Raw genomic sequence first — 27,941 nt, 5'->3', positions numbered from 1 at the left:
AGAAAGGCAAAAGGATTTACCATTTAATATAAATTTGTTATTTTATTAAACAGGATTAACAATCAACTGTCCAGAATCCAAACAAGCAACTCTCTTTCAGAAACAGTTTTTGGAGAAAAATTATCCAAAAAAGCCTGGTTCTTACTGCAGTCATGTTCTTAAAAGTGATGCTTTATCATTTGCTTTATAAAAGTAAGAAATTCACTCTCTCATATCCATCTAGCTAGCTATATATATATATAGGCATATATATGCACCATGTACTTAAGAGATGAGTTTTTTACTCAGAAGAAGCCCAGAAAGAATGGAAATACTCCCAGGACACGGTTGCTGTTGGCTGAGACTGGAGCAGCCTCACACGCTGTCCGTTGTAACGGTGACCACGGCCCCCTGTCAAAGGCAACTTTTTGGTATAGTATCTTTGGAGCAAGCATCTTGGCAGACACCTGGGATGCTAACGCACACCACGCACTCACGTAAGAAAATGATGGTCTGTTCTCTGGATGCACGGCTCTACTGCATACTTAGTAAAAATACTATGATACACCAAAACTGCTTAGAAATTTTGGTGAGTATTTCTGTATAAATTCTCCACCAAACTGAAGATCTGACTTCTAGCCAGTGTTGTGGATGAGCGAGAGAATTGATTCGGATGGGACCCGAGTCAACATGTGACATTGGGCCCTAGCTTATTAATTTACTTATTTAGTTTTAAATGTCTAAAGATTACGTCAAGTGGAGAGCAGATGGTTAAAACAGGGGATCAATCATGTTTTTTCCAAGTCCTAAACAAAGATAGAGGAAGAGCAAACTGCAGTTCACAGGAATTCTCCAGCATGAGTACAAAACTGGGAAAAGTCCCAGAAGGCAAATTTTGGCCCAAAATGGTAAAATCATGTTCCAACTTCCTATGCACATGTGAGCACGATCATGGCCAGCTGTGAGCACAGCTGGAGCCTGAGCCCAACATGCGCGCTTCTGCAGCAGGGACGTTGGGAGCCCGATACATGGGAGTCCTTATCCCAGAAAGAAAGTTAAAAAAAAATTGTTTTTTGTTTTTTTGTTTTTTTTTTTTTTAAAAGTCCTTCAGACCTATGCACAGGCAAGAGCATCAGCTTCCAGCTTGCTCTTCTTCCAGTCTTGTTAGTACAAGACTAACCCTTGGTAAACATGGCTGTGAACAAATCTCTCTGCCCACAGGGATGGTAATAAAGCCTCTGATTCCGAAATGCCTGCTCATTCCCTGCCAGCACTAACACACCTTTTCCTAGAAAGGTGAAGATTAACCCAGGCCACAGTCACAGTTAAAGGTGGTTATTTCTGCGCTGCAGACACGGGCTAGGCACATCAGCGGGGCAGGACAGATAAAGCAGGGGAAGAGGGGGGAGGTTCTTCTGTTCTCATCTGCAGTACAGAAACCCTGGCAGATGGAGGAGGGAGTCAGGCCAGGAGGCAGTTTTGGTCTGCTTGCACAACAGCAAGTTAGGAAGCTGGATATCCATTTGGGAGACAGTTTGCTGGGGCAATAGGTAGGTGTATGTGATAGCCTGATTCTGGTTAGCACGGTAAGGGTTAACACAGGGGTGCCAGTCATAGACACCAGCTCCGGGCACCTTCTCCCGGTGCTCCCACTAGCACAGAGGAGAGTCAAGCACGCATGAAGAAGGGCCACCGCTGCACGCTGGCTCGCAGGGATGGGTCACGATGCGCTGGGGACCATCCCATAGGCTTCATACAGTGTGTCCAGCAGTTCCTGCTTTTCTTTCTCCGGTAAGAAGCTGGACTGAGCTGCGTTGATGTTCTGGGGAGACAGAGGGGGAACACAAGGGAGGCATTAAGACACATCAGGCATGAACACGTGGTTGCGCACATGGCAACATCTGGCTCTGAGCAGCAGCAGGTGAGGGAGAGTGTAAAGTTTCCACTCTGAAATGCATTTCCACCGCCTCTTTTTACAGCGCAACTGCTCTGCCATCACTAGCAACAGTCCCAAGAGGAACGACGCAGGCACAAAGCAAAAGTCTTTCAATACTTTGGAGTTTTTAGGATACGTGCTTTAGACCTGTCCCTACATTGCCGGCTCCCCTTTGGACAAGAGCCTCTCCCAGCACAGCGGTGGTGGCAGCCTGATGGGCTGCTGCTGGGACCCAGCCTGGCTGTGCAACGCTACCTGCTCATTCGACCTTTATTTTATTACACAGGAACAGCCTGGTCTTCCCAAGAGCAGAAGAGGACAGCTGGCAGCAGAACAGCCGCGTATCCAGGACCCCAGAGCTCAGAGCTGCCCTTGTTCCCCCTTCCAGACCCAGAGAGTGATGTCTGGAGGAGCAGGGGACTTGTTCCTCCAGCCAGAGCCGAGAGCAGGACTGATGCTCTCTTGTAAAGCGCATCCTGCACTTCCCAATCCAAGCAAATATCTTGGGAGCCACGCAGGTGAAAGTGCTGAGCACGACTCTCAGCGCAAACCAGGAAAGGTTCGCTTGGCAAGCAGTTACATCAAAGTCCCAACAATTCTCCTGTCTTTCCATCTTGGGTGAGTAATTAGAAAGTCAAGGATGTAATCAAGACACATAAATGACTGTGTGTGCCAAAACCGAAGCCACCAGTCACTTTGTTTCCAGCTCTGTTGTTGCATACTCATGTTATACACGCCAAAACTGCAAGCACTTCTGAACCTGCTCAGTCTTGCTAATTCCTGGGCCAGGCCTTGGAATAACCTACCTGCAATTCCAAACCCAGAAAAAAAAAAAGCAACAGGCACCTTCCTGCCTTACTGCTCAGACCTGCTGTGAGGACATCAGTGGACAATTTCCACTCTGAACTGTTCCCCGTGAAGCGCGAAGCTGCCAGCCCCGGTGACGCAGCCCCCGCAGAGCCCACCCTGCACCCACATCCCCCAGCTCCCCGCAGCACTGCCAGCACCCCTCCAGCCAGCCCAGCCCCCCTCAGCCGCCTGCTTACAAAGCCAGTGCAGGATTTTCTGATTTCCATGGAAAATTCTTCAGCTTATAAAGAAAAACAGTTTGTTGTTGTGGGCAGCACCAGGACATCAGCAGAGCACCCAGCCGAGACCGACTTACCACTCTCTTGAACTCCTCTTCAGTGAAGCCCATGTAGTCCTTCACTATGCTGTAATCCTTGTCAATATTGGAGTTAAAGATGAGGGGGTCATCCGTGTTGATAGAATAGTTAGCGCGATCCTTCCTAAATCTGTAAGGAAATTGGGTTGAACCGGCGGGTAAAACCCTGGATGCGGCACTGGTCGCGCGCTCCTCGGGGCGAAGCGCAGTAAGAGCAAAGAGGTGGCAGCTGTCCGGGCAGCTTGCCTTGCTGGACACAAACACAGGGCTCGGCTCGGCTCACCACCGCTCCGCACCGATCGGCTTCTCCGGTGGAGAGGAGCGGGGCATCCCTTAGAGGTTCGGCAACCGCAGCTCTCTCCCACAACCCAGGGCTAACGGCCGGTGTGCGGGACCTCACGCCCCGGAGCGCAGAGCAGGGGCAGGAGGGACAGGACAGCCCCCCCGAGGGACCCCGCACCCCCTGCAGCTGCACCGGCCCCTCCGCGCCAAAGGGCGAGGATATACCACATGTTTTCTAAGTGGTTACATTTGTGTTACCTTTGCAAAACAATAAAGCAGCTGTAAATAACCAGGATTTGGGGTGATCAGTTTAAGATTGCACATTACTGAGAAGTCTTACTGCGCTACGGGGTGTTTCCCGAAGTCCGGAAGACATGCTCCAGTGAGATAACTGGACCAAGGGCAGACCTGTTTGGGGGAGTTAAACACGAGATCCAGAGTCAGCCATGCAGATCTGAACCCCAGCTGTGAACACAGATAGCTAAGCACGCTGGTAAAGCCAGATACAGGTTCAGAGCTTTGTTCCCAGCTGCCCCTCAGCGCTGCTCCGATGGAGCGGTGCACGTCCCAGGACACGGAAGAGAGCCCACAGCCTGCGTGACAGCGGCAGGAGCCGGTGGGCTATTTGCCATGGCCAGCCAGCCATTGCCATGTGTCAACCACGGCGAAGAAACCACTGGCAGTAAGTATGCACATATATACTCCATGTATTAGTTGGATACACCATTCTGGGGAAAAGCCAAGGAAAACTGCCCATGCACAGTAACTCCCAGGCACTCCCACCCTCCACCCAGACAGGTTCCAGTGCAGCAGCTGGATTTGCAGGAGGAGAAGCCTGCAGGCTTGAGGTATATAAATTAGCGAACAAGCTGCCCAAAATTTATCCTCAGCCAGCACAGAATCCATTTCTCTGTTACACACCTCCTGCAAGCTGTTGTGCTTGCAGCAAAGATCCCAGCAAACAGCCAGCTGTCCCCACCATTTTTGCTGCAGAGCTTTAGTCATCCAGGTTCAATGGCAACGTCACCGTACACATGGTCAGCGTTTGGGGGTCAGGTCGTGTCTCTGGCTGTAGCGCAGCCCAACCGAGGGCTGATTTTCCACTCGGACAGCAGCTACCTGGCTGTCACCCTCCCACCGCACATCCTTACCTCGAAATGCATCTTTGCTCTCAACAGCTCCTTGTAGAGCTCAGGATCCTCCAGGACGTGGTAGCCATGGCCAATGCGCTCGGCCTTCAGGAGATAAACTGCCTAGAGAGCATGGGAAAACCACGTACAGCCTCCAAGCACGAGCTCAGCTCCTGCCTGCCCAGGGATCCCTGCCCACCACGGGTGCAGCCCACACTGGTGAGCCAGCTCCAGGGAGATCCTTCGCTGAGCCGTTGGGGCCAGACCTGTGTCTGGGTCCCCGATACTTGCTCTGTTACCCATACGGAGAGGACACGGGCTCTGCTCTCCCCAGTGCAGGGGATGCAGGGGCACTTCCCACCCCTGCCCCTCTCTCTGCTCCGAGCTTCTCGTACCTCCTTGATCATGGCAGCCGGGCCGGCTTCCCCAGCGTGGACGGTGCGATGAATCCCGCATCTTTCAGCTTCCTGCAAAGCAAGAGAGGACACGCTCCTGTCCCACCACCCGCAGCAAGGTCAGCAATGCCCTGGGCTGCACCGCTCTTGAGGACACAGCGAGCGGGAGCAACAGAGCTCTGCATAAAGAGCCCCCAAACCACAAGCCGCGCACCCCAAGAGTTGCATGCTCACTGCTGTAGCACAGGCTGCGAGAGATGAGCTCGGTAACACCACAGGCAGAGAAACGTAGAAAGCCTGGTTACCTTCCCGTGGAGCCCAGCCAGACTCCTCAGGGTCTTTTAATACCGGGTGAGCTCACCGCTGCCTCCTCTCCAGAGAGCAACAAGCTCGAAGCTCCCCTTCCTCCACCCACCTGCCCTTCTGCGTGAACCTTGCAGCAATTCCTGTCCTTGAAACTTTTACCTTTTTGGCCTTTTTGGCCACTGCAGCCAACAGGAGCAGCTGAAAGCCCCCGGCGCAGAGGTGAAGCGATGCTCTGACACCCAGCACCTCCCTCCCGTGAGGGGCTGGGGACGGAGGCAGCCCACCCAGGAGCACCCTGTGGGTGCAGCTTTGGCGGAATTTTGAGATGGTCTCCACAGCCCCTTGCCAGGGTGACTGCAGACCACCCGGGCTTTGGGAAGCCACACAGCGTCGAGGGCAGCCCGGCTCCCAGCTTGCTGGAGAAGGGCCACCCAGCTGGCGGCAGCAGCCGGGCTGCAAGCCCTGTCTCGCAGCAGACGCTCTTCCCAGGCACTCCTTCAGGGCTTTGCGCTCGTGATTTTTTTCAGTTACTTAATTTTGAGCTCCTGATGTGCTGCACACTCAGGTGCAGCAAAGGTCAGGCCAGGCTCTCTCTGGGGCAGCTACAGAGAAGCCCTGTGTGCACTGACCTGGAAGGCACTCTGTGCTCCCTACATTTAAGTGACTGTTGATTTTTTCCAAACAGCTGCCTTTTTTTTTTTTTTTTTTTTTTTTTTTTTTTTTTTACACCTTTTGAAATAACAAAGTCCCTCTGGCCAAATTACCAGACCAAGAAGAGAGACAGACTCGCACCAGCACTTGTTTCTACGTGGGATGAAGACAAACTAGAAGCTCTTGTTCCTCCACCGCCATGACAGGCATCCCTAGCTATCCCAGCAGGAGCCAGGGATACAAGCAGACAGATTTGGAACACCACAGATACCAGGACATCCCACCAACACTCCTGCCTACTGAAGCCTGACCCCCCATCCACTGCATCCAGGAGGGAGCTTGTATTTAACATCCATCCACGGACTTCCATGGAGCGGTGAAATCCCCTTTTCAAACCAATTGTCCAAGGACACATGGTGCTTCCCTTGGCTTCTCCTCCAAGGATATGGTGGTCCTGGGATCCTTGGCCGTACGCTTCTGCCCCAGTGCTCCTCCACAGCCAGCAGCCACCATAGAGTTTTTGCTGTTATCTGCCCCTTCCCCTCCAGCAGCCGCGAGCGCTCCCAGGCAGAACGTGCCTGTCCCAGCCCAAGGGAATCACGAGTCTCTCCGATTTCCCTGGACGCATTACGTACCCCGTGGAGCGTAGCAGCAGTGGGGCAGCACTTCCCTGCCACGCAGGCCAGGAGGGGCCGATGGTCAGGAGCGGGGTTTGCCTCAGCATCTCGGAGCCTGGGCAAGCCCCCAGCATGGGGCCAAGACACATCCTCCAGACAGAGGAGTCTGGACCTGGGTGCTGCCAGCACACCAGGGCAGGATGAGCTGCGCCCACCTGTCAGTTAATACAACCCTGTGCCCACCTCTCAGTTTATAGCCACTCAGTTCATTCCGCACGGTGCAGGAGAACAGCCGGACCTTGCGTCGGCTCCTGATGATGGGGACAAAGACCCCAAGAAAGCCTCGTGTCGCTTCAGCCCTGAGCATTGCTCACAAACCACCATCCTTTCTGGCCGTGATGGTGCACAACCTCCTCTCCCACTGATGCAGGGGACCAACAACCCCAAACTCCCACCAGCAAAGAAGAGCAGGGCACAAAGCTTTCCCTTCCAGCCGCTTCGAAGCGCTGAGGTCTACTGAGAGTCTCGGATCAGGTTCCTGAAGCCATTCCAGCATTTGCATTTGAGATGATCAGATAAAAGCACTTCAAACATGCAGATTCTTCTCCGCTCTATGGGTGATTGCTGCCAGCTGCAGACTGGAAAGGCCAGTCTCTTCCACCCTCGGCCATGGTTTCGCACAGCCCCAGAGGCAGACCCCAGCCGACAGCAGCGGGGTGCTGCTGGGGGGACACCAGCTCCACGCCACCCGCAATGCCCTCAGCGGTACAGGGTTGCATGCCCAGCTCCAGGCACGGAGCTCAGGCAGGATTAGGCCATGTCTAAGCAATATAAAGCATGAATAAGGCCATGTTTAAGCAGTGATGCCTGCCATTAATCAGTTTGGAAATATAAACAAATACTTTTGCTATTTAACTGCATGTTTTTAATAGCTGCAATGAATTTTTAAGCTATCCCAGCTGTTGGTAGTCTGAACAACGTACTGTGTGTCCCCTCACGCACATTCCCTCAATATATGTTTTTCTTTTAGTTTATTTTAAGAAGCTTACTCAACAAACCTCGTAAGCCTTCTTATGCTCAGAGGAATTCTCCACCTTCAGGGACTCATCCCCAGCCAGGTCTATGGCCACCACAGAGTTGTTTCGATACTTCTTGCAGAGCTCCACCACCTCCGGAGACCAGCCTGGAAGAGACAGCGCCAGGGATCAGGAAAAAGCACTCATAAGGGCTGCACCTTCAGCATTTTTCTAAATAAACCCTGGTCCTATAACTAGAAGGCTAGAGCTACTTTCTTTGGTCTTTCCTAAAATTTGACCCTCAGAAAGAAAGGTAACAAACTCCTTGAAAGGTCTGCCATCTTCAGGCAAATAAAAGTGCCAACTGATTAGTCCATCAATAGTGAAAGGGAAATCAAATGCGTTTACCAGCTATAAAAGATCTCTCATCATGTCTTTCTGCTCACTCGGGGGGGGGGGGGGGGGAAGAAAAAACCTCCAAAGAGTGGTGATGCCTGCAGTTGGCCCGAGGTAAGGTGAACTGCACAGCCCAGGTGCTGTAGCATGGTGCATGGGAGAGATGCCTCAACTCGCTCCTGAGCTGTCACCGTGTCCCGGGCTGGGCAAGGGGAGGCAAAGGGAGGAACCAGCCCCTCGGACGTGCTGTGTCACGGAGGAGTTAGGGCTGGGGGGGATCTCAGGGGACCCTGCACAACAGCCAGCCCTGCCCTGCTTGCAGAGCATCCACAGCTCCCTCAGACGAGATGATGGATGCTGCTCCTGGTGGGAAGAGGCTGGTCAGCCTCCCAGAAGCTGACCTTTATCACTTGCAAAGTTTTATCCTCTTGGCGTCAGTGACAGAGTAAAGTAACAAATGGCCAACGACTACTTCAGGGTTATCTCTGATCAGGACAGATAACTGCTGAGAAAGGACATGCATCTACCAGCTCGTACAGCACTTACCCTTAGCAAAAAGGCCAAGAAACAGAGATAGCTGTAGTGTTAACAATAAACAGGCACCTGCTCTGTACAATCCCCAAATCATACAAGCACAAAAAAAATGTGTGCAATTTCGTCTTCTTTTTTCACCAGTTTCCAACTTAGTAGATTAGAGCCATTACTTTATTAAGTTTAACGAGCTGGTTCTGGCTGGCATCTCCGCCTTTCTCTCAACACTTCATAAATTGTAGGGTTGTTCCTCACTGTGCAGCACACCCCAATGCGGTGCCGAAGACTCTCCTATCCAGGGCATCACTGGCTCTGGGTAAGAGTTGGTGCCCTGGGACAGAGGCAGGAGAACGCCAGCTCGGTTGCTTGCAGGAGCGATCCCTCCTGCGGTGCAAGCACAAGCTGCACGTGCCCTTGGGGCTCCCACCACCTTCTGCCTGGGCCACCTGTGCCGTGGCCAGGACTGTGACTGCAGACAAGTGTGACGCTGCCTTACAGCTCTCTAGTTTCTACAAAGAAAAAAGGTTTTTTCCTAGAAACCAGAAATTTAAGAGACAAGTTTTCAAAGTATTGTTTAGGGTTGATTGTGCAGGCAGGAAAACACCCCGCTCTCAAATCTCCCAGTTTCCAAGAACAGAGTTTTTCTCTTTTCTAGACACAAATTAACCACGTGCTCATTAGCAAACATCTTTCCGCCATCTACTCTACTAAGCCTACATAAAACTGTTGTGAGATATGAAGATATTCATAACAAAGTCTTCATATGAGACAGCTACATGCCATACAACCCCGCTCTGACTGCATCTTTCCCTAGAGGAAGACGCTCACAGAACTCAGCAGCCCAATGAAACACTGGAAATTGGGTTTTCTCCCCATTCTATGTCACAGCACCTGTTACTGATGAAGTTCAGAGCTGCTGATTTTATAAAAAATAATTTATGTGTGTGATTTAAGTACATTTTACTCATGTTTTCATCTTAAACCAGCAGAGGCTCCAGCCAGCGGACTGGATTCTCTGGCTGACCCGCGGTCCGGGCCGATGAAGGAGTATGCTGCTGTAGCAGCGTGACCACAAGCACTGAAAGCGTGAGCTCTCACGCCTGGTCCTCCTCCCGCGGACATTTGCTCTCGGACCCACAAGACAGCCACAGCAGATGCAACTGCTCGCTGTGGCAACGACCTCAACTGGCCCAAGGAGAGCTCCAGCCTTCAGGCAGGGAGCGAGGTATGAGCAGAAATCACACCTCCCCCAGGAGAGGAGAGAAGAGCCAGCCCGCTTTGCCTCACTAGCAAGACCTTTCAGACACTGGTTGTACCCACAGACCCCCACTCTCGCATCCAGCAGACCCTTTCCCCACAGGTCAGGGAGCAGAGGAAAGAGCTGCTCCTCCTCAGCACTGTCTGGTCCCGCATCGGACCCAGGGCCGTGGGACCGGGGCTTTCCCCACATTTCTGTGGGGACCTGAACCCAGGGGATGTCACCCCCCGCCACGCGTCAGGGAAGGGGAGCAGAGCAGCAGGGGAGCTGCAATACATTACTTGGCATATGGCGCATGCAGCATAGAATAGACCTGGCTTTGATGCGGAAATCCCTTTCTCCATCCTGTAGTCCCTGATTTACGAGGTTAACGACTTCATCTGGAGTGAGGTCTCCCCTGTAGAGAAGAAAAATCATCAGTGAGAGGCCAGATAGCCGCCAGGGAAGCAGGCAGGAGCCGCAGGTCCAGCCCAGCATCCCCACGGGACACCCCACGCAAAACCCAGGCTGCCCGGCGTCCCACTCGCCTTAACATCCAGAGGAGCCCGACGAGACCGCCCAGAGCCAAAGAGCACCTGGTACACCCATGCCATGCCCAGATCTGCCAGATGTCGGGCACAAAAGCATGCAAAGATTACAGCAAGATTTAGAAAAGCCTCGGGGAACTGGATGCCAATCCTGCCCGAGCAGGGGAACCCACTCTTTGCCAGAGCATCTCATTGGGGCACACAACTGCCTGCAGCCGGGCAGGGACGAGCCCAAGCACTCAGCACCCATCCCGGCACATTTTGCAAGGGGCCACAGAGCCCAGCACTGAGGTAAGCAGAGGCATACAGCACAGAGGGGCCGACATGTAAAGCAGGGCTTGGATCACCAGTCCCCTCCAACATTGCCCATCATCTCCGCCAGCTCAAATTCACATTTTGCGGGCAGGCAATCCGCATCTGAACGCTGCTTTCTCTTGCAGAAGCAACAGCTACAGCCAGAAGTTTGAGCGCAGCTGCTCCACACATGCAGAATTCGGTGCCCAAAGCAAAGGACATTACAACACGGCGGTACACAGAGACATTACAAAGTGGAAAAACCTATCAATGGGGAAGAGAGGTGGAAGCATGCCGGTGCTCGCTGCGTTGGAGGAGAGAGAAGGTTTGGTTACACCAGACTTTGAACACACACTGACTGCCGGCGAGGGACCTGGCTTCTCCTTGCCTAACCAGCCACCCACCGGCTCCCCAGCACGGCGGGATCACTCACTCGGTTTGGCCCCAGGGGATGGGATCCACGCGGCAGTTGGCCAGGAGGTGAGGGCTGTACCGGACCTCCACGTAGATGACGCCTTCTTTTGCTTTCGTTTCGACGAGCTCATAGGCGATCCTCCTCACCGCCTCGCGGTCACCCCTGCAGGGATGGCAGCGGGACCCATCACCCTTGCATGACCGGAGCATGGACAAGGTGACCATCCAGGCTGAGCAAAATCAGCCAAGGGGTCCTGCCAAGTGTTGAGGGGGAAGAAGCAAAAAGTGGAGTACTTACGCAATGGCGGGCATGTAGTAATTAAACTTCTCTAGAAATTGGGTGAGTGTCAGCGGTGTTTTGTAGCTGACATGCTTCAGGAGGTCATCAACAGTGCTGCCAGGGAGAGGAACCCCTCTTTTCCTGAAAGTGAAGCCACGTGTTACTGAGAGGGAAGGCTATCGCATTTTTATTCAGTCCATTTCGTATGGCAACCGCACCCCGCGCTGGCAGCACTAAATGCCATTTCTTCACAGAAAAGATACGGCACATGTTGTCCTTCCAGAATCTCCTCACAGATGCAGCCCTGAATCTCAGCGGGGAGGAAGGCAATCCAAAATACAGGCAAAGCACAAACAAATTGAAATACAAGCCCAGACTGACCCGGCAGGAACAGAGCCAGAGCACATTTTAAGCTGAAGAAGGAGTTCATCTAAATGGGCTCTGGATTATTTCTTGGCACCTCCTAGTCTTAGTGGCATAATTGCCAAAATTCTTTAGAAAAGTTAATTTCCACTTATGGAGGCTCAAAGGGTTGAAAAACCATGGAGATGCTCCCAGGCCCAGGATCACACATGCAGAAGTGTCACGGGTCATGGGTCTAATGCGAGCAGCTCCTGCGAGCGAGCTGATTCCCAAGCCCAATATCATGGTGGCATCTTCTCTGACGGGGTCACCTCCCGTGCAGGAGCAAATGACAGTCCCAACAACCGCTCTCACCAAAGGGACAGAGATGGTAAAGCCCATCTAAACTCTTCCAAGAGGGAAGAAGCTGTTTGTCCCTAGAAGACGTGGAGTCCTGGGTGGGCGGAGGTGTCCCCGGTGGGGTGACAGCTGGGCTCGAGGGGGCTGTGAGCCGAGGATGCTGCACGCTTCCCAGGCAGGCTTCACCACCCCGACCACACAGGCTGTCACTCTGCTCATGAATGCCAACCTAAATTAGGAATAATAACTAGACACTTGTTTTTAATCCTCTTTCCTGCCACAATGGATTATGGCTGATTGATGGGTCTCTCTGCTAATAGAGATAAAACACCACAGACAGCTTTAGCGTGCCGATGCCAGGAGCCACCCCGATGAGCAATCCGCAGGGAAGCAGCCCAAACGACCCCGCTCCTGCGCCCAGTAAACATTGCTCATTCCCTGCTCCACAGGAGGGAAACCAGCCCCACGCTCAGCCTTCACATGCAATCTGCACAGATTAAGTTGCTGGCACTCGGCAGGGGACGTTCGTCGCCGCCAAAGGCATCAGCTTTCCTCCCCGCCATGCCCTTTCCATGGCACTGACACATCACTTTCTGCTCCAGGAACCGGCCTGCGTCTTCCTCCACCTGCCTAGGGAAACTTTGCTACAGCAAAGCCGTTTCCCTGACCTCTTTCATGTGCTTCCCGTAGGATTGCCTCCGCACAGCCGGCAGCAGCAGCGCTTTGGGATGATCCACAGCGCAGGGACGCTGGAGTCAGGTCTCCAGCTGAGGGGCTCTGGCGGATCTTCCCAGCGTGGCTTTGGGAGCTGCTGCTCCCCCAGTCCAACCCCCCTGGTAGCTGGCAGCCTTCCCGCAGCAAAGCCGCCCCAGGGGAACATGCTCGTGCCCCCCGGCACCTCGGTGTCCTGCCCAGAGCTCCCTCCAGCCACGGGCAGCACCGCGCACTCTGTCCCACCGCGGAGAGGGCACCTCTCCTGGGGACACCCAGGTCCAGGAGGGGTCTGCCATGGCTCTAAACCCTTTGGCTGGGCAGGGGGGATGCAAACCTGAACCAGACCTGACAGAATTGGAGCCAAAGTCTCTAAAAAAAGCTGAATTCAGCCACTGCCCAAGGGGGCTTGTGCATCCCAGTGGCTTCAGGCTATTTGTACATAGTCAGCCACCACCTGGCAAATTTATTTCCAGCTCTTTACCTTTAGAAATAGACCACAAGCAGCCTTCTGTGTCCCGGGTGAGGTTATTAAGGCAGTCCCCCACAGCCTCCCGCACTGCCCTGTTGCTTTCACATTTGTGTGAGGGCTAGTTTTAGAGCCTGTGAATAGCACAGCCTCGCTCCACCCGAGGGCTGCCAGCCCCGGGGGATGCCAGGGCTGTTTAAAAATAAGAGGGAACTCGGCACACACTTCAGCAACGAAGGTTTCTGTCCTAAGCAAGAGTGAGGGACAGGATCCTCAGACAACTGGTGCCTCCTGGGCTTCAGAGCTCCCACAGCCCTCCTGGAGGACTACACCAGCATTTGTCCTTTGCTGGCAGCAGGGACCCAGCAGAGCCCCAGGGAGCCAGAACTGACTCCTCTGTCCATTGGGACTTCTATCCCAGCCCTGCAGCCCACCAGCGGCATGGACAGAGCCAGCAGGCACCCCAACTCAGCTCGCTGCACCAATGTCCTGCAACGCACGAGATGGACATCTCTGATCCACCTTCTTTACTCTGACTGCACTGCGAAATGTATGGCCGCTCCCTGCAGAAATAGCTGCTTTAGAGAGAGCATTTCCCCCTAGGATCGCATTGCCTTGGAGTCTGCTGGGCTCACAGGGTGCCAGAACCACTTTCCACCCTCCTCAGAACAGATTTCCTCCCCACAGGTCCAGAGCTGTGCCTAAGAGCTGCTCTCAAAATCTTTAAGCTTGCCACTTTGTTGATCTGAGGGCATCTGCTATTGTTCATTAGCTTTTTAATAGTGGCAGCTGAAAGAAGTCTTAAGTTTACTTTGCTTACAACCGTGGAGCCAGGTCCTCACACCAGTTAACCATTCCCCCTGGTGCTTCCCACGCAAGCTACACTGGAGCAAGAAGATGCATGTGGGCTCTGTCAAGGAAATAGCCTCTCTAAGTCACTGCCAAGTGCTTTCCCGGGTCACCCTGCACGAGCACAACTCCTTGACCACAGGCACCGGGCAGGCAGCCTGCGCTGCAGAGGCTGCACACAGCAGCAGCGCAGGGACCAGCACCCAAGCTGGTTTTTCCTCCCAAGACCATGGCACGGCACCACCACTGAGAAGACGCTCCCAGCCTGCTTTCATTTCACTTGCTTTTGCAATGAGGAATGTGAAAAAAGAAATGTGAGTGCACTGACTCTGACGCTTCCCGGGTACACCTCAAAGGCAGACAGCTCAGTTTAGGAGACGTCTTCTGTACTTTTCTCACGGTGGCTCCTCTCAGCTTACCCAGCTCGCAGGACCGACGACCACCTTGGTCACGCTCCTGCTATTAGTGCAGCCCCGCTGCAACGCTGCACTTTGGGAAGTGCTCAATATCCTCACACCGTGCAGCCAGAGGACCGGTCCATGCAGAGACGAGACCAGCCCAGCCGGCTTCACTGCCTGCACAGCAAGGGAGAGAGCTTCCCCAGCCTTTGCCTGCACAAGCTCTTCTGGCAGAAGGGAGGATGCTTTTGAACTGCAGCTCCCAGAGTTTCTTCCCCTCATAACTCACCTGCCAAAGTGCAAGATGGTTTCTGGTCTAATGGCTCCATCCAGGTGGACGTGAAGTTCGACCTGCAATAAGATAACGAGAAATCAATGAGGTGCTCTTAGAGCTGCAGCAAAAGTTTAGAGATAAGCAGCCGGTGCTAACACAGGTATAAATGTGGCCAATACAGGGACAAAGTAATGACAAGGAAGCACAAAAACATTCATTTTTAAAACACCTTCATTATAAAGATTATTTTTCAATATCTAAGTATTGTCTAAGTATTTTCTTTTTCCTGCTGTAGCTCACACATTTAACAGGTCTTTAGAAATTTATTCTGTTTCCAGTAATCTTCAGGAACTGTCCCATCCTTATTTAGCTCACATGGTCTGGAGTTTGGGAAGACTGAAAAAAACCAAGACCAAGAACCTTCGCTTTCCAGCTTGCTCCTTGAATCCACAGACACCCAAGCATCAATTAATTTGCTAAGAGTCATTACACAAAACCTTTGACTCACTTCCAAGAATCAGCTCCTGATATACTGTTAATTACTTGGTATTATCAGAGCATACAGGCTTTCTAATCCTCAGCATGGAGTCAGTCCCATGGTACAAAGTGCTGCAAAAAATAAAAAGAACAAGAGTTGCCCCGGAGAGCTAACAAGCTGGTTTAAAAACAAAACACTTGAATTTTTACTCATTAAAAATGGGACAGTAACCCAGATCTCTTCACTCTGAAGCCCCAATTCCTGATTATTGCTGAAACAACAGATTTTTGGAGAAAGAGCCCCAGAAAAACAAAAGCAAGCTTTTTCCATTAGGCAGTTGGGGCTTTTGGAGGAACATGACAGATGTAACTTGGAAGTCAAACTGAGAAGGAAAATATTAGCTGTAAAACGTTTCAGCTAAATCTTTGTATTTCCAGAACTGTTTTCTTTTAAGCAACAGAATAGCCTACAAAATACACATTTAATTTAATTTTATTTTTTCATTGAAACTGCAGAGCAGCAACTTAATACACAAAGTTCTTGTCAGTTATAACACTGAAATTTTCTTGTGTAGATGACTGCTGCAGGATCCTGAGGGTAAGAATTGAGTAGGGTTCAGAAGACGACTGGATATTTGCATGAGCAACTAAACCACCCAGGGTTACTAATTAAAATCCACAAACCCTCTGGCATCAGGGTATGTATCAAACAATAACTACGAGGAGCTGGAAGCAAAACGAGTAAGCTGTCTCTACAAGCAAGGCAATGCATAATTATCCACCTCAAGATCCTCCCGCTCTCCTGTGAGGCATCCACGAGCAGCTGACGTGAGCTCGACGCCGCTGGCCCAGCTCCTGGTGCAGAGCTGGCAAAGCCCGTCTCTGGGACAAGCCCTGATGCCCATGAGCTCGCTCCCATCCCCATCTCCTCCCGCAGCCCTTGATGCCTGCCATGCAGGCAGAGACACCCATCTTCTGACTCACAGCCAGGGTTGTCATTGACCGCTTCTGCTGCGAAAGACCACCATTGCTGGGGTGGGACAGGGCTTGGGTTCAGGCCACCTGTGTAGGATGGCCCATGAAGCTACCACTGAAACGTGCACTGGTGGGATGCAAAATACAGGTGCCAGGCTCAGGGCAGCTTGAGCTAGTGACCCCCCACTGTCGCACTCAGCTGGCCCGTGGGTCATGAATATCCCCACTGACCCCCCTACTAGCAGGTTGTAAAAAGATATACCTGTCACTTCTCCTACCCTTAAGACACGATCTGAATCTACAGGGATGAAGATTTTAAAAGGGCAAAACTTGATCTTGCCCCCCACCTCGAGTTACACAATCCTGCTCATGAGGACTAAATGTCCCGAGAAGCAGCAGATAAAATAACAGAGTCTGGACATGATCTGCATGGCCAGATGTGGCCGCCTGGCATGTTTTCCACTCTTGAGCTCTGATTCCTATTTCAAAACCATGCAAGATCCATTCCTTGAGGTTTTCAAGAGCCCTTCAAGGTCACTTTCTGGTGGAGCTGCAGGCTTGAAACTCACTCATGCTGGATATAAAAACCAAGCAACCCAAGCAACTTGAACCTACTGGGGTCTTCTCACTCCAAATATTTCCCAAGCATTTCCTGCAAGAATATCCCAACGTTACACTGCCATCAATGAGAAAGCAAATGCAGTGGTTTCCTTCACTCATGCAAGCCACCTCCTTCTGCCGCTGCTGCCGGTGAGATGCTTGTAAAGCAGCAAGGTTCATCTCCAGCACCAGCAACAGATTTCCTCCACCATCATGCATTTCTTTGGGTCTGGAGGGACTTAAACCAAGTGCTAAAAACCTCTTGTGCAATGCTACTCATCCCAAAACTTTGTGGGGTTCCTCAAGATCAGTGTTTGGGAGGTTGTTTTCTGCAGCTGGGAACTAATCTAGGCTATTTAGATTATCAAGGGGCATTCAGGTGAAGAAGTAAAGGTCTGTGCCTACAAGGGTCTCCCCCGAGAGCTGGCCCCAGATAAGGGTGCAATCAGCAGAGGCAAACCCCAAGCGGCTCAGCTCCCCCAGGCGCCTCGCTCGCAAACCCCGCAGGTTTCCAGGTCCGGGGGCGGCTGCTGGCCGCAGATTACGCTGCAGCTCTCTTCCTGCGTGTTTGTTTTGGGTAAACAAAGCACAAGACTTTTCCAGATAGGAGTGGGTGACGTGACCTTGCTTGAAGTCAAGGAAAGTACCCAGATAAAGACGAAAGACCTTTCTCTGAACCGTGGCTCCAGGAGACGATGCCTGAGCAAGCAGAAATAATGTGAACGCAGGAGCTGAGTGCGTCTTCCTTGGCTCTGCTCCTCGGCACACAGAGGTCCACACACTCGTGGCCTCCCACCCCAAGCCCTCCAGTTTATCTGGAGAGGAAGCCTGCACACACAGATTAAATAGGGATCTCGATACTTGGTCCAGGACCCCAGTGGCACCACAGGCTGCACCAGCACCAGAGAGGAGCCTTCAGCCACCCCGGAACCAGCGCTGCCTGCCTTTTTCACAGCAAACCTGCACGTGGCAACGTTTGTTCTGGTGAAGAACGAGAAAGTAGAGGAGGTCTCAAGCGCTTTCCCGGGGCAGAAGCTCTGCTCTTCCCCCAGCTGCAGCGAGGGCCCTCAGGACCAACTCTGTGCAGCCACCCTTCAGCCCTTCTCCGGCACCTCCACGGCGCTGCAGCCGAGAGCGAGTTCACTGACCAATGGCCAGTGCATCCACAAACCATAGCGCAATTCAATAACACCTCTGAGCTTCACTGAAGAGCGCTCCAAAGCCAGAGGGATGAGTTCAAAAGACATAATTGGCCACAAATTGTGCGCCCTCAGCACAGACAATCCCCAGCAAGGCCACCAGAGCAAACTGAGCGTTTTCCATTTTAATGCAAGTTTTCGCTCAGGCACAGCACGTGACTCATTAGTGCAGTTATCAGCAAGTTGGTTTAGCTTAAAAAAAAGGAGAAGTTTTAAGGGCTCTGGCTTGACTTTTCTGAAAATATTGTCATGTTTTCTTTGAAAATGAATATGCTTCAAAAATAAATTCAAACAGAAAATGAGGTACTTCCAACAAAAATGTTCTGTTCAAAGATCAAGTCTGATTATTTTCAATTTAGTGAAATAAAGAGGGAAAAGTTAACCAAACATTGAAAGTATTTTCAGCTACAGTCAACCAACAGATTTTCTCTATTACTCTACGGTTTGCTCAGCAGACCATGGCAGAGCAGTTAACTGCTCAGTTTGCCCATTATGTGGTATAAAAAGAACCATCCAGGCTAATGCATTTGAGGGAATTTCTGTATTAGGTGGTTTTAGGGTCTTTTTAAAAATATATTCAATGAACAAAGTCATCCCTAACACCATGGTAAAAGTAACACCCATCTCACCTCTTCTTTCGATGGTTTCCAGCAGATGTTAATAGATAATCCAGGCAGCCGCTAAAGTTGCATCATTTTAAAACCCTGAGCAGTGACTTTGCCCAGGATTATTTATCAGCACATTAAAAGGTGGCAATTTAAAGTTCACTCTATTGATCTCAATAACTGAAAAACAGAGTAATCACAGCTGTCATCTGTCAATTGTTGGATACATGTGGCAGGAAAACGTTAGTAGAGATCAAAATTCAAGAAGAGATAAGGCAGGTGCTACCCACTGCAAAAAGCAAGAACGGTGCTGCCCAAATACCGGTTTTATGCAAGCGCGGTGCCAGGACCCGAGTTCTCCTCATCATAAACTCACCACAAACACTATTTAGACGCACCAGGTGGGACCGGATCAAGAGGGATGTGAAGTAGAAGAGGCGCAGTATTATCCACAACCCTGACAACACTCACAAACGCTTTTCGGAGACGAATCTGCCACATGCTTTAAGGTTTGAGCCTTTAAAAGAGGAATGTCACAGACTGCGAGACCGACACGACGTACTGCTCCGTCGCAGGAAGTGCTCCTGCTTTCTAGAGAAGCATTCACACGACACACGGCTTTGGTGGCTGAGGAGGAGGATGCTCCCATGCGGAGCTCCCTTTCGTACCACTCCTCCTGGCACCAACCGCTCAGCCTCCGCCGACCTCGGTACAAGGCTCCTGGTGCCGTTAATAGGAGATGGTGGCTCTGCGTGTCCCCCCCCCAACGGGGATGGCTCCTGCGGGGACGCAGGGCCACGTCTCTCCCCGAGCTGTCACCGACCTCGCACCCGCGCACGGCCGGAACAGAGTCCTCGCACCTCGAGCGGCAGCAAGCCAGCCTCTTACGGCCATCGCGTTTGACAAGCGGAGGCGGGAAGGTCACCAGACAGCGTGCCCGCAGGGGTCACTGGGGGTGTGAGTACGCACACCACTGCCTGAGGCACGGCTCAGCTTGGTGCAGCCTCGCCGGCACCAGGCTTTGACCCGTGCCAAGACAGCCAGGGGTTGTGCATGAGAAGTGGGTGAGCCGAAGAAAACGTCATCCTCAGCACACCCTTGTGCGCTTGCACTCCCCGCAATAAGGATCACCTTTCTAAACTTTTTTTTTCTTCTCAGTTTCGTACCCAAGGCCAATACCTGTGCTATCAGCTTGGCGCAGACGGGGAGGTCTGTCTCGAGCAGGGGGAGGCTGTGGTGTTACAGGGAGCAGGGCAGGACGCCCAGCCAAACCCCCCTGGGTAGAGCCAGCACTCTGCAGCAGAGCGGGCACCTTTGGGGCCATCCGGGTTTGGTCACCCAGTGCTCTCCCAACCATTGACGGGGACACACGCAGCTACAGCCAGTTCTGGCCACCTCTCCCAATTCCTGTGCCCGTCGGAGACAACTGCTTCCCTTTGGATAGGGACAGACCCCCACATGCCGTGACACATGCAGCGTGCCCCGGGGGGGGCTTGCAAGAACCCCTGCCCAGCGTGACCTGATGGTGATTCTAGAAACAAGTATCCAGGGGCAGAGCTGCACCAGCTGCTGGGAGGGTGCGGGCCTGACCCCAGGAGCCCCCATTCCCATCCCGCTCCCCGCAACGCGGCTCAGGGCAGACGGGAGCTGCAGGAGGGAGAGCCACGTGTCCCGAAGCCCCCGGGCTGGGGCTGGCCCACGGGGAGAGGAGCCAGCAGCGAGCGAGGACATGGATGCGGTCTCTGCTCTGGTTGTGGAGCAGAGAGGGAAGAGGTTGATGGTCGGCGTCCAAGGAATGGCAGTCTTTTCCGCTCTTTTATGGCCTACGATAAGCAGGGTTCAAAGTCGCCCTCCGGCAGCCCCAGTAGCTCCCTGTGCATCCGCTGCAGTCGCTGGGAGTCAGCGAGTTCCCGAAAAACGCGGAGGCAGCCCCGGCCCCGCGTTCAGCTGGGGCTGGAAGCTGCTCCCTTTACCAGAAACATCTCTAAAACACAAAACTGATGGTTCCCAATGGCAGAGGGTCCAGGGCAATGAATAGGGCTCTTTAACTGCCTTCAGACCCATTTTTTTTCCCCCAAGCCTGACTTAGCAGGTTCACAGGACTGAAAGGGACTGCCTGACTCAGGAAAACCAGTCTCATAATTGCTGGCAACCAGACAACAGAAGCCTGATCTTAGCGGTCAAACCCTGCATGGTTTTTCCTAGGTTTCTCTCTTCAGCATCCCACTCTCCCACGCACTGGAAAAGCAGGAAGAAGCACAAGTGAAAGCAGAACTTAATGTGCTTCTCTCAGCCAGAAGTTTAAAATCACTGGGGTGAACCAGCAGCTTTTGTTCTCAGTAGAGCTGATGAAACACCAACATCTCCCAAAACTGAAGTAGCCTTAAAAAAAGCTCTAACCACTAGCAGATGTCAACATTCCCTGGATTTTGGGATCAAGGGTTGCCCGCTATTGCATGGGTCACCTTCCTCAAGGAGTAAACCTCACGTAGTGATGGAATGAAACATGAATCAGGCCCGTGCACACAGGCCTTTCCAAGTATGCTAGACTTTCCTGGTGTGAGCACAAACTGAGAAATAAGTGGTTTGGGAGTGCTACAGGATGCAAACAGAAGCAAAAAAAAAAAAAGCCTTTGGGGTTTTTGCAGGCAACCTTCTTCCCCAGGAAAGCTGCACACAGTTGCCACCACTCAGGTTCTCCCAAAGTGAGACTACCATGACCCTCGCATCACTTTTCTCCATCTCCTCTGCCCCAGCCACTCGCTGCCCACCAAGCACCCAGCCCTGCCCGGCAGTCAGTGCCAGAGGCCGAAGGCAGCCAGGCAGAGAGAAGCCGGTCCCCGTATGCCAGCTTACCGGGACCACAACCTAAGAGCTGAGCTGTCCTGCAGCACAGGCAGCGCTCTGCCATCAGATGCAGGGTTATTGCTCACCACATCGGCTTCATCTTCTTCCTTCTCAACTCTGCTATAATCTGACTAATGAAGTTGTTACTGTATGAGCCTATCTGAGATCTTGAGATGTATTTATACAGCGTGTGGTGAGAGCGAAAGATGGTAGCACCCTCTGACAGGAGTCACCAAGACGGTATCTGGGGTATCTGAGGAGTAACTGAACTAAATGTTTAAGAGAAAATAAAACAACAACAGAACACCAAAAAATAAAAGAAGAAAACCAAACCAAACCCTCAAACAAAACCAAACAAAAAACGCAAGAGAAACCATTCACTGTGGCGGACCGAGGCAATGGTCACAGGGCTGGACCCCTCCGCGCTTGCCTCTCCCCCGCCGTGCCCAGCCGGGCCCCCAGCGCATCCCCCCCCGGGGCAGGGACCCTGGCTGGGCGCGGGGGTGTCCCCTCGGCGGGGAGCCGGCCCCAGCACCGCGCCGGCGGCGGGATGCCGGGATAACGGGCGGGATGCCGGGACAACGGGCGGGATGCCGGGGGGCACCGGGGCAGCTCCCGCCCGTCCCTGCGGGGAGCACCGGGCCGGGGCAGCGCAGACCCCGCCCGGTACCGCCGAGCGGGACTTCAGGGCAGGCCCTCCCGGCTCAGCCGCCGCGCCCCGGGCCACGCTCCGACTCGCGCCCCGGCTCCGTGCGCGGCGGCTCGGCTCCGGCGCCCGCCCCGGCGCACACCGCCTCGGCCCCGGTACGCGCCCGGCTCCCGGCCCGGCGCCTCCGGCAGCGCTGCCACCTCACCTTAGGGTCCCCGAAGACGCACAGCCCCCGCTCCATGCCGCCGCCCCGCCGCTGCCCCGCTCCGCGCCCGCCGCCCCGCTCCGCTCCGCGCCCTGCTCGCCCCGCCCCGCCCCGCGCCCCGCCCCCTGCCCCGCCCCGCGAGGGCTCGGCCCGCAGCACCGGAATGCGATCGGCGGATTTGATCGCAGGCTTAAGCTAATGCGGCAGTATTTATTTTCGCCTAAAAAGGACTTAATTGCTCGGGAGCGATCATCTCTCACCCGCTCTCCTGCTCGCGGAGCTGCTGCCCGGAGGTTCCCCGGGTCCGTTCCGTGGCTGTGCAGACTTGGGTCCGTCGTACGCCTGCCTTCAGCTCCCGCAAACTCCTGCTCGGCGTTTCCTTGCTTATCTTTAGTAACCTGGCCGTGTTTTACTCTGCTCCCTCTGCCTTCCTCTCCCACAGGAGGTGCACATGGCAGCCTGCATCGTTGAGAGACACCGGGACAAAAAGTCCTGCTCCTCCCCACTGAGCATGCAGAACGCAGAGCTTTTGGTCTTGGAGCACCCACTAAGTCGCGCCCATTTAGCTAAAGGCAAATCTGGAAGGTGGAACCACTCCCCAGAGTGAGCTGTGTCCCAGTTCTGGGTTCCCCAGTTCAAGAAAGATCAGGAGCTACTGGAGAGAGTCCGGCGGAGGGCTACAAGGATGATGAGGGGACTGGAGCATCTCTCCTATGAGGAAAGGCTGAGGGAGTTGGGCTTGTTCAGCCTGAAGAAGAGAAGGCTGAGAGGGGACCTTACAGATGCTTATAAATATCTGCAGGGTGGGTGTCAGGAGGACGGAGTCAAACTCTTTTCAGTGGTGCCCAGCAACAGGACAAGGGGCAATGGGCACAAACTGAAGCAGAGAAAGTTCCGTCTGAACACGAGGAAGAACTTCTTCCCTCTGAGGGTGACGGAGCCCTCGAACAGGCTGCCCAGGGAGGTTGTGGAGTCTCCTTCTCTGGAGATATTCAAGACCCGCCTGGACAAGGTCTTGTGCAGCCTGCTGTAGGTGACCCTGCTTCGGCAGGGGGGTTGGACTAGATGTCCCATAGAGGTCCCTTCCAACCCCTGCCATTCTGTGATTCTGTGAACATCCCTTGGGTCCTGGTGCAGCCCTGGGCGAGATGAACTCCAAGCTGCCCAGAAGGCGCTGAGTAGGCAGGTGCTGTTCCCAAAATCACTGCAGAGCCAAGGACCACAGGTTCATTCCACATGATTGGAGATCACCTGCTCAGGTGAGGCCATCCCCAAACCGCAGGCCCTTTCTGTGGGGAGCCGTGGAGATGAAAACCACGACGCCAATGTGAAACACTATTATTACTTGCGCTGCCATGTAAGCAGAGAAAGCGCTCCGGGCTGTAGGCGTGAACGCTACCACAAATGGTTGGAAAATAAAGTTTCCTCTTCTCCTTCCCCAGCTGTGTTTACACCAGAGGGACGCTGTTTGTTGAAGCTGGCAGCAGGGGATTAGCTATGCCGGAGCGGGACCGGGAGGGCTGGGCGCTCCTCCAGCCCCACGTTGTCACAGCCACGCTGCTGCCCCAGCAAGGTGACGTGAAACAGCCCCAAGGAGCGAGCAGCCCTGAAGGTGGGGGCTGAAAACTGGTGCTAGGCACCGCTTAGTAAACACAGAACATGCTGCTTGGTCGTTGCTCCACAAGGAAATGTCACCAGTGTCCCTTGTCACTCCTCCCCAGCTTTGCCATGAGAGCAGTGATGGAATTTCTGCCCCAAAGCCAAGTAGGCATTGAGAAAACAGGAGTTTTTCAGCCTGAATCCCAAGGTCATTTGGGTTTGTGCACTGCAGCAGAGCCCGTGGGAAAAGCACAGGGCTTGGCTGGGGAGGAAAGTTCATCAACATGTTCTCTTTTATTAAGTACCACCTTTCAGAGATGCCCTGACTGGATCCGTACTGTAGAGATGAAAGCACATTAGCCACAGTTAACTGGCAAAAATATTCTTTACAAAATAGTGACTGGCAGGGGAAAGTAACTGTTCGCTGCCAAGCGTGGTGCCAGCACTGCTCGGGGCTTTCAGCAGCCCGTGGGATGGAGCCCCGCAGCGCCAGGCTCACGGGAAACTGGTGGGAATAAGCAGCAGGTACTTTCTGCACTAAAACTTGTGATTTCTGGAGCCACTGAAATTTTCCAGGCTCCCAAAGCTTTGCAAGTGCTGAATTTGGGTAAAACTCCCCTGGGTGTGCACAGAAGGCAGAAATAAAATGCTTGAGTGTGCAGATTATCAACTGGGTGTGAAACTGTCCCTGGGCAAGGTGAGCCCCGGCTCACATGGACCGTCTCCCCTCCACATCAGGAGCTGTTTTAGCAGGCACTTGAAAAACACCTGTTTTGCCTGGAGAATGTCCAGCATCACCTATTTGAGGTCTGACTTCTGGTTCAAAGCACCTCCAGCATAAATGGTCCCAGTGTGGCTGCATGGTGCTAATGGCCTTCTGCGGGCACAGCCTTGCGTGATGTGTCATCTACACTGGGAGGACAGAGGTCATATATATCCTTTATTTGAGATTAAAGGAAATTATGAGGTGAAGAATGGCATCTGTGCAGTTTTTTGCCAGGTGAAGAGTTGTTAGCAAAGGTCAGAAAGGGATAAATGCAGCTGAACTGGCCCCACCAACTGGGAATGGTGCAGTAAGGGTCTTTTGAGGGTTTTTTTCTGCTTAGCAAATATATGTGCACTGCAGACTCAGCTGTTTCCAGAAGTGTCAACACCAGGAGAGCATTCATTGCACGCAGCTGTGTTGCAGAGCCTTAGTAATAAGGCTTGGGCTGATTTTGATTGCCCTGACCCTGATCCACTTTATCCATCTTTACCACTGGCTTAATCAGGTGGCTGTGGTGACTGCTGTGCTGTTGATATTCATTGAATGTTTTCCTATGGAGAACACCACATCTCCCTGCAGCCAAAAGGCTCAAGAACAAGAGTATGTTACTTAATGGTTGATGGTGACTTCTTATTTGGGAAGGCAGAGGGGCACAGAAAGGGACCTCTATTCCACCCAAACCCTTGCTTGGCTCTTTGTGTCAGCCCAACACTTCAGACCTCACTTGCTTTCCCTTCCATTTTGGTCACACCCTTGAGTCACTGGTAAAGACAGACAGCCCTGTGCTGGTTCAGTTTTGAGGAAGGGCATTTTGGCGTGGAGAAGAGACCAAACCCCTCTGTCCCTTCAGTATAGCAGATGCTCCCCAGAAGCTCACTGCTAGGAACAGAAAGGAAACCACAGCTTGGGGGGAAACATGGTTACAAAAGACCCCAGTGTGATTTTGCTCACTCAGTTCATGTCACTGCCCTGAGTTCAGAGGCTCTCCTGACCTGCGAAAACAGCAGGAGGATGCAGTCCCAGGCAGGAGGACGCACATCTGGGCAGCTGCAGGAGCACCAGCTCTGCTGCTTCCCCAGGGCTGCCAGAGTGAGGGATCCGTGCACACACTAACAGGACTGGGGGATGCAAGAGGCACCCCAGGCTGAATTACCATGTATGGAAGCCACCACAGACTAGCAGGGCCAGTGAGAAGGACAGGGACACATCTCATGCTTGGGGTGGTCTGGCCACATACAAGGCACCACATGAGGATGCTCTGAGGCCATCCCCAGGGGAAGCGACTGCTCATCTGCACAGCCTGCCCATGGCTCTGGTCTCTGCTGTTGATTATTTATCTTCTGTATTTTTAGGAATATCCCAGGCAACAAAGTAGGGATAAAACTGATCTTGGAAGATATTCCAATGCTTATTTCCCAGGGCTTATATGAAAAGCCTGCTCCTTTTCTCTTGCCCCTACAGGTTAAGGCCAGCTGTGTGTCAGGGTTGCTGACACCTGCAAACAACTGTCTGAAAATACTAAAGAATGTGCTTACACTGGGCCTAGATTTAAGAAAAAAAAAAAAAAGCACTTCTGTTTCATTTTGGGGTTTTTTGTTTGTTTGTTTCTGTTTTCTAACCAGATACCAAAGTGTCACACGACAGCCTGTTGTAAGTGGCTAAGAGGAAAAAGTGTTTAGATTAACTCTACCAGTAAGGGATTATAAATGCTGATGTCCTGCATAACCACAACATACTGCTATACTGGTTATTTTTGCAAGCGTGGACACTCTCAGCCCAGACATCCATTCATCCATTGCTTCTGCAAAATTCTTGTGTTTGAGACAAAGCCCTAACATATCTCAGCATTTCCCATTTAAGTTCCGCAGCTTCCCCACAGGGCAGGGAAAACCTTTGCCCCAGGGCAAGCCATCACCAGTGCCCATGCTGGAGTCACTGGTGGGAACTCAGCTGTGACCCACTCGGTTCCTGCTGCGGGTCATGGGACCCTGCAGTCAGTGGGAAAGGCAAAAACCCAGCTGAGGAACCACTCTGCTCCCTGAAAGGACTTTGTTTGCCCTCTCCTTGCAAAGGAGCTGGAAGCAGACCCAACAGTGGCCTCCAAAAGCAGAAGCAGGTCCTGCATCGCACTGTGGTCCCACGCAGGCTTTCCCCTTGCTCTCTGCCAGCAGGGAGTGGGTGACAGGCTTTTCCTAGGGATGTTCATGTAACTGCAGCCCCAAGAGCATTAAGGCAACCATGCGGTGCCACGGAGCAGCTCCTTGGAGGGCTGATGGCTACCTGGGTATGCCCGAGAGCTGCCGCTGGGCAGACCTTGCTGGGGGCTCCTGCCTGGCACTGCTCCCACAGAAACCACAACCTTCACACGCTAAATGCAATACTAGCCTGAAAATAGAAAGATCTACTAACGTCCACAGTGGAAACTCCCCCCAAGACATACAGATGAGTCTACCCTGTAAACAGGTTGCATTTCCCATTTCAGTGCATTTTTGAGCAGCACAGAAATGCACACCGGGCTGAGGACAACATGCCCAGCAGAGACACCTGGGCATACAGGCACATCCCGGGATGCAGCCGCTGGCAGAGCCACATGGGCTGCTGCCAGCCCGGTCACTGAGCAGTCCAATCCCCTCACCGGATTAAGACTAACACAGAGGGCCAATCTGCACCAAGCATCGGGCCTTGCTAATATATTTCAACCTATTCTGAACATCTCCTGCACCAGAAGGGATTGAGCTATGTGGAAATCTGGCTCCTCCAGGGCCCACAGGACAAGGGTACAGCACAGCTTCAAAGGTGATATAGCAGAGAAATACAGAGCCAGTGCTTTGCGCTGTGAAAAAGAGCAGTAGTCTGGATCCGGCAGCATTTCAGACCTGGAAATGCCTATGAGGGCCCCCCTGGAAGCTGTGGATTATCTCAGGATAGAGGCAGCCCCGCTCTCACCCAGCTCATCGGATCACAGGGTGCAGATGGACCCGGTGCCCACAGGCGAGAGAAGCACACAGTCCCTGCAGCATGGGGCTGCTTCTCCTTGGCGGAGCACCACCCTTCCCGCTGCCCTGCCCGCTTTGTCAGCCTGTTTCACAGTATTAAAATCAAGCACGCAAGTTCAAGACCAAGGGTAACAGCACCACAAACAGAAGCAGGGTCCACTTTGCTGTGCCACGGTGGCGAGGTGCAGACAGCTCATCTCCTCCTGGGCCCTTGGGCTCTGGCTGCCCTTTGATTCCTCCTGGGGGGGAAGAAAAGGAGCCAGCTCCAACCTGTGGAAAGACATGGCCCCATCCCTCTTGTGCCAGGCTGTCGAGTGAAGGAGCAGAGAGAAACCTGAACCATGCACAGCAGCTCAGACAGAAACCTCACCGGGATGTGACCTCTTCCCAGATTAAGGCCAACATCATTATCAGCCAAGATCATCCCAAGGAGGCCAGGAGAT

At 52.9% G+C, this 27,941-nt stretch overlaps 1 protein-coding gene across 1 annotated transcript; it reads right to left on the bottom strand.

Moving 5' to 3' along the window:
• Nucleotides 1–22: 22 nt before the first annotated feature.
• Nucleotides 23–22,217, bottom strand: ADA (adenosine deaminase). Its single transcript, XM_075438836.1, has 11 exons — nucleotides 22,138–22,217; nucleotides 14,596–14,657; nucleotides 11,196–11,318; nucleotides 10,917–11,060; nucleotides 9,944–10,059; nucleotides 7,520–7,644; nucleotides 4,888–4,959; nucleotides 4,514–4,615; nucleotides 3,703–3,770; nucleotides 3,081–3,210; nucleotides 23–1,801 (listed from the first exon to the last, which is right to left on the bottom strand). Exons 1-11 carry the CDS (start codon nucleotides 22,171–22,173, stop codon nucleotides 1,700–1,702), a joined length of 1,080 nt encoding a protein of 359 aa, XP_075294951.1. The 5' UTR covers nucleotides 22,174–22,217; the 3' UTR covers nucleotides 23–1,699.
• Between the last annotated feature and the right edge of the window lie 5,724 nt (nucleotides 22,218–27,941).

The sequence above is a fragment of the Opisthocomus hoazin genome, chromosome 18, assembly GCF_030867145.1.
Source record: "Opisthocomus hoazin isolate bOpiHoa1 chromosome 18, bOpiHoa1.hap1, whole genome shotgun sequence".
Classification (NCBI taxonomy): domain Eukaryota; kingdom Metazoa; phylum Chordata; class Aves; order Opisthocomiformes; family Opisthocomidae; genus Opisthocomus; species Opisthocomus hoazin.
The sequence above is the reverse complement of the archived record's forward strand: the minus strand, read 5'-3'. Positions and strand labels throughout refer to the sequence as shown.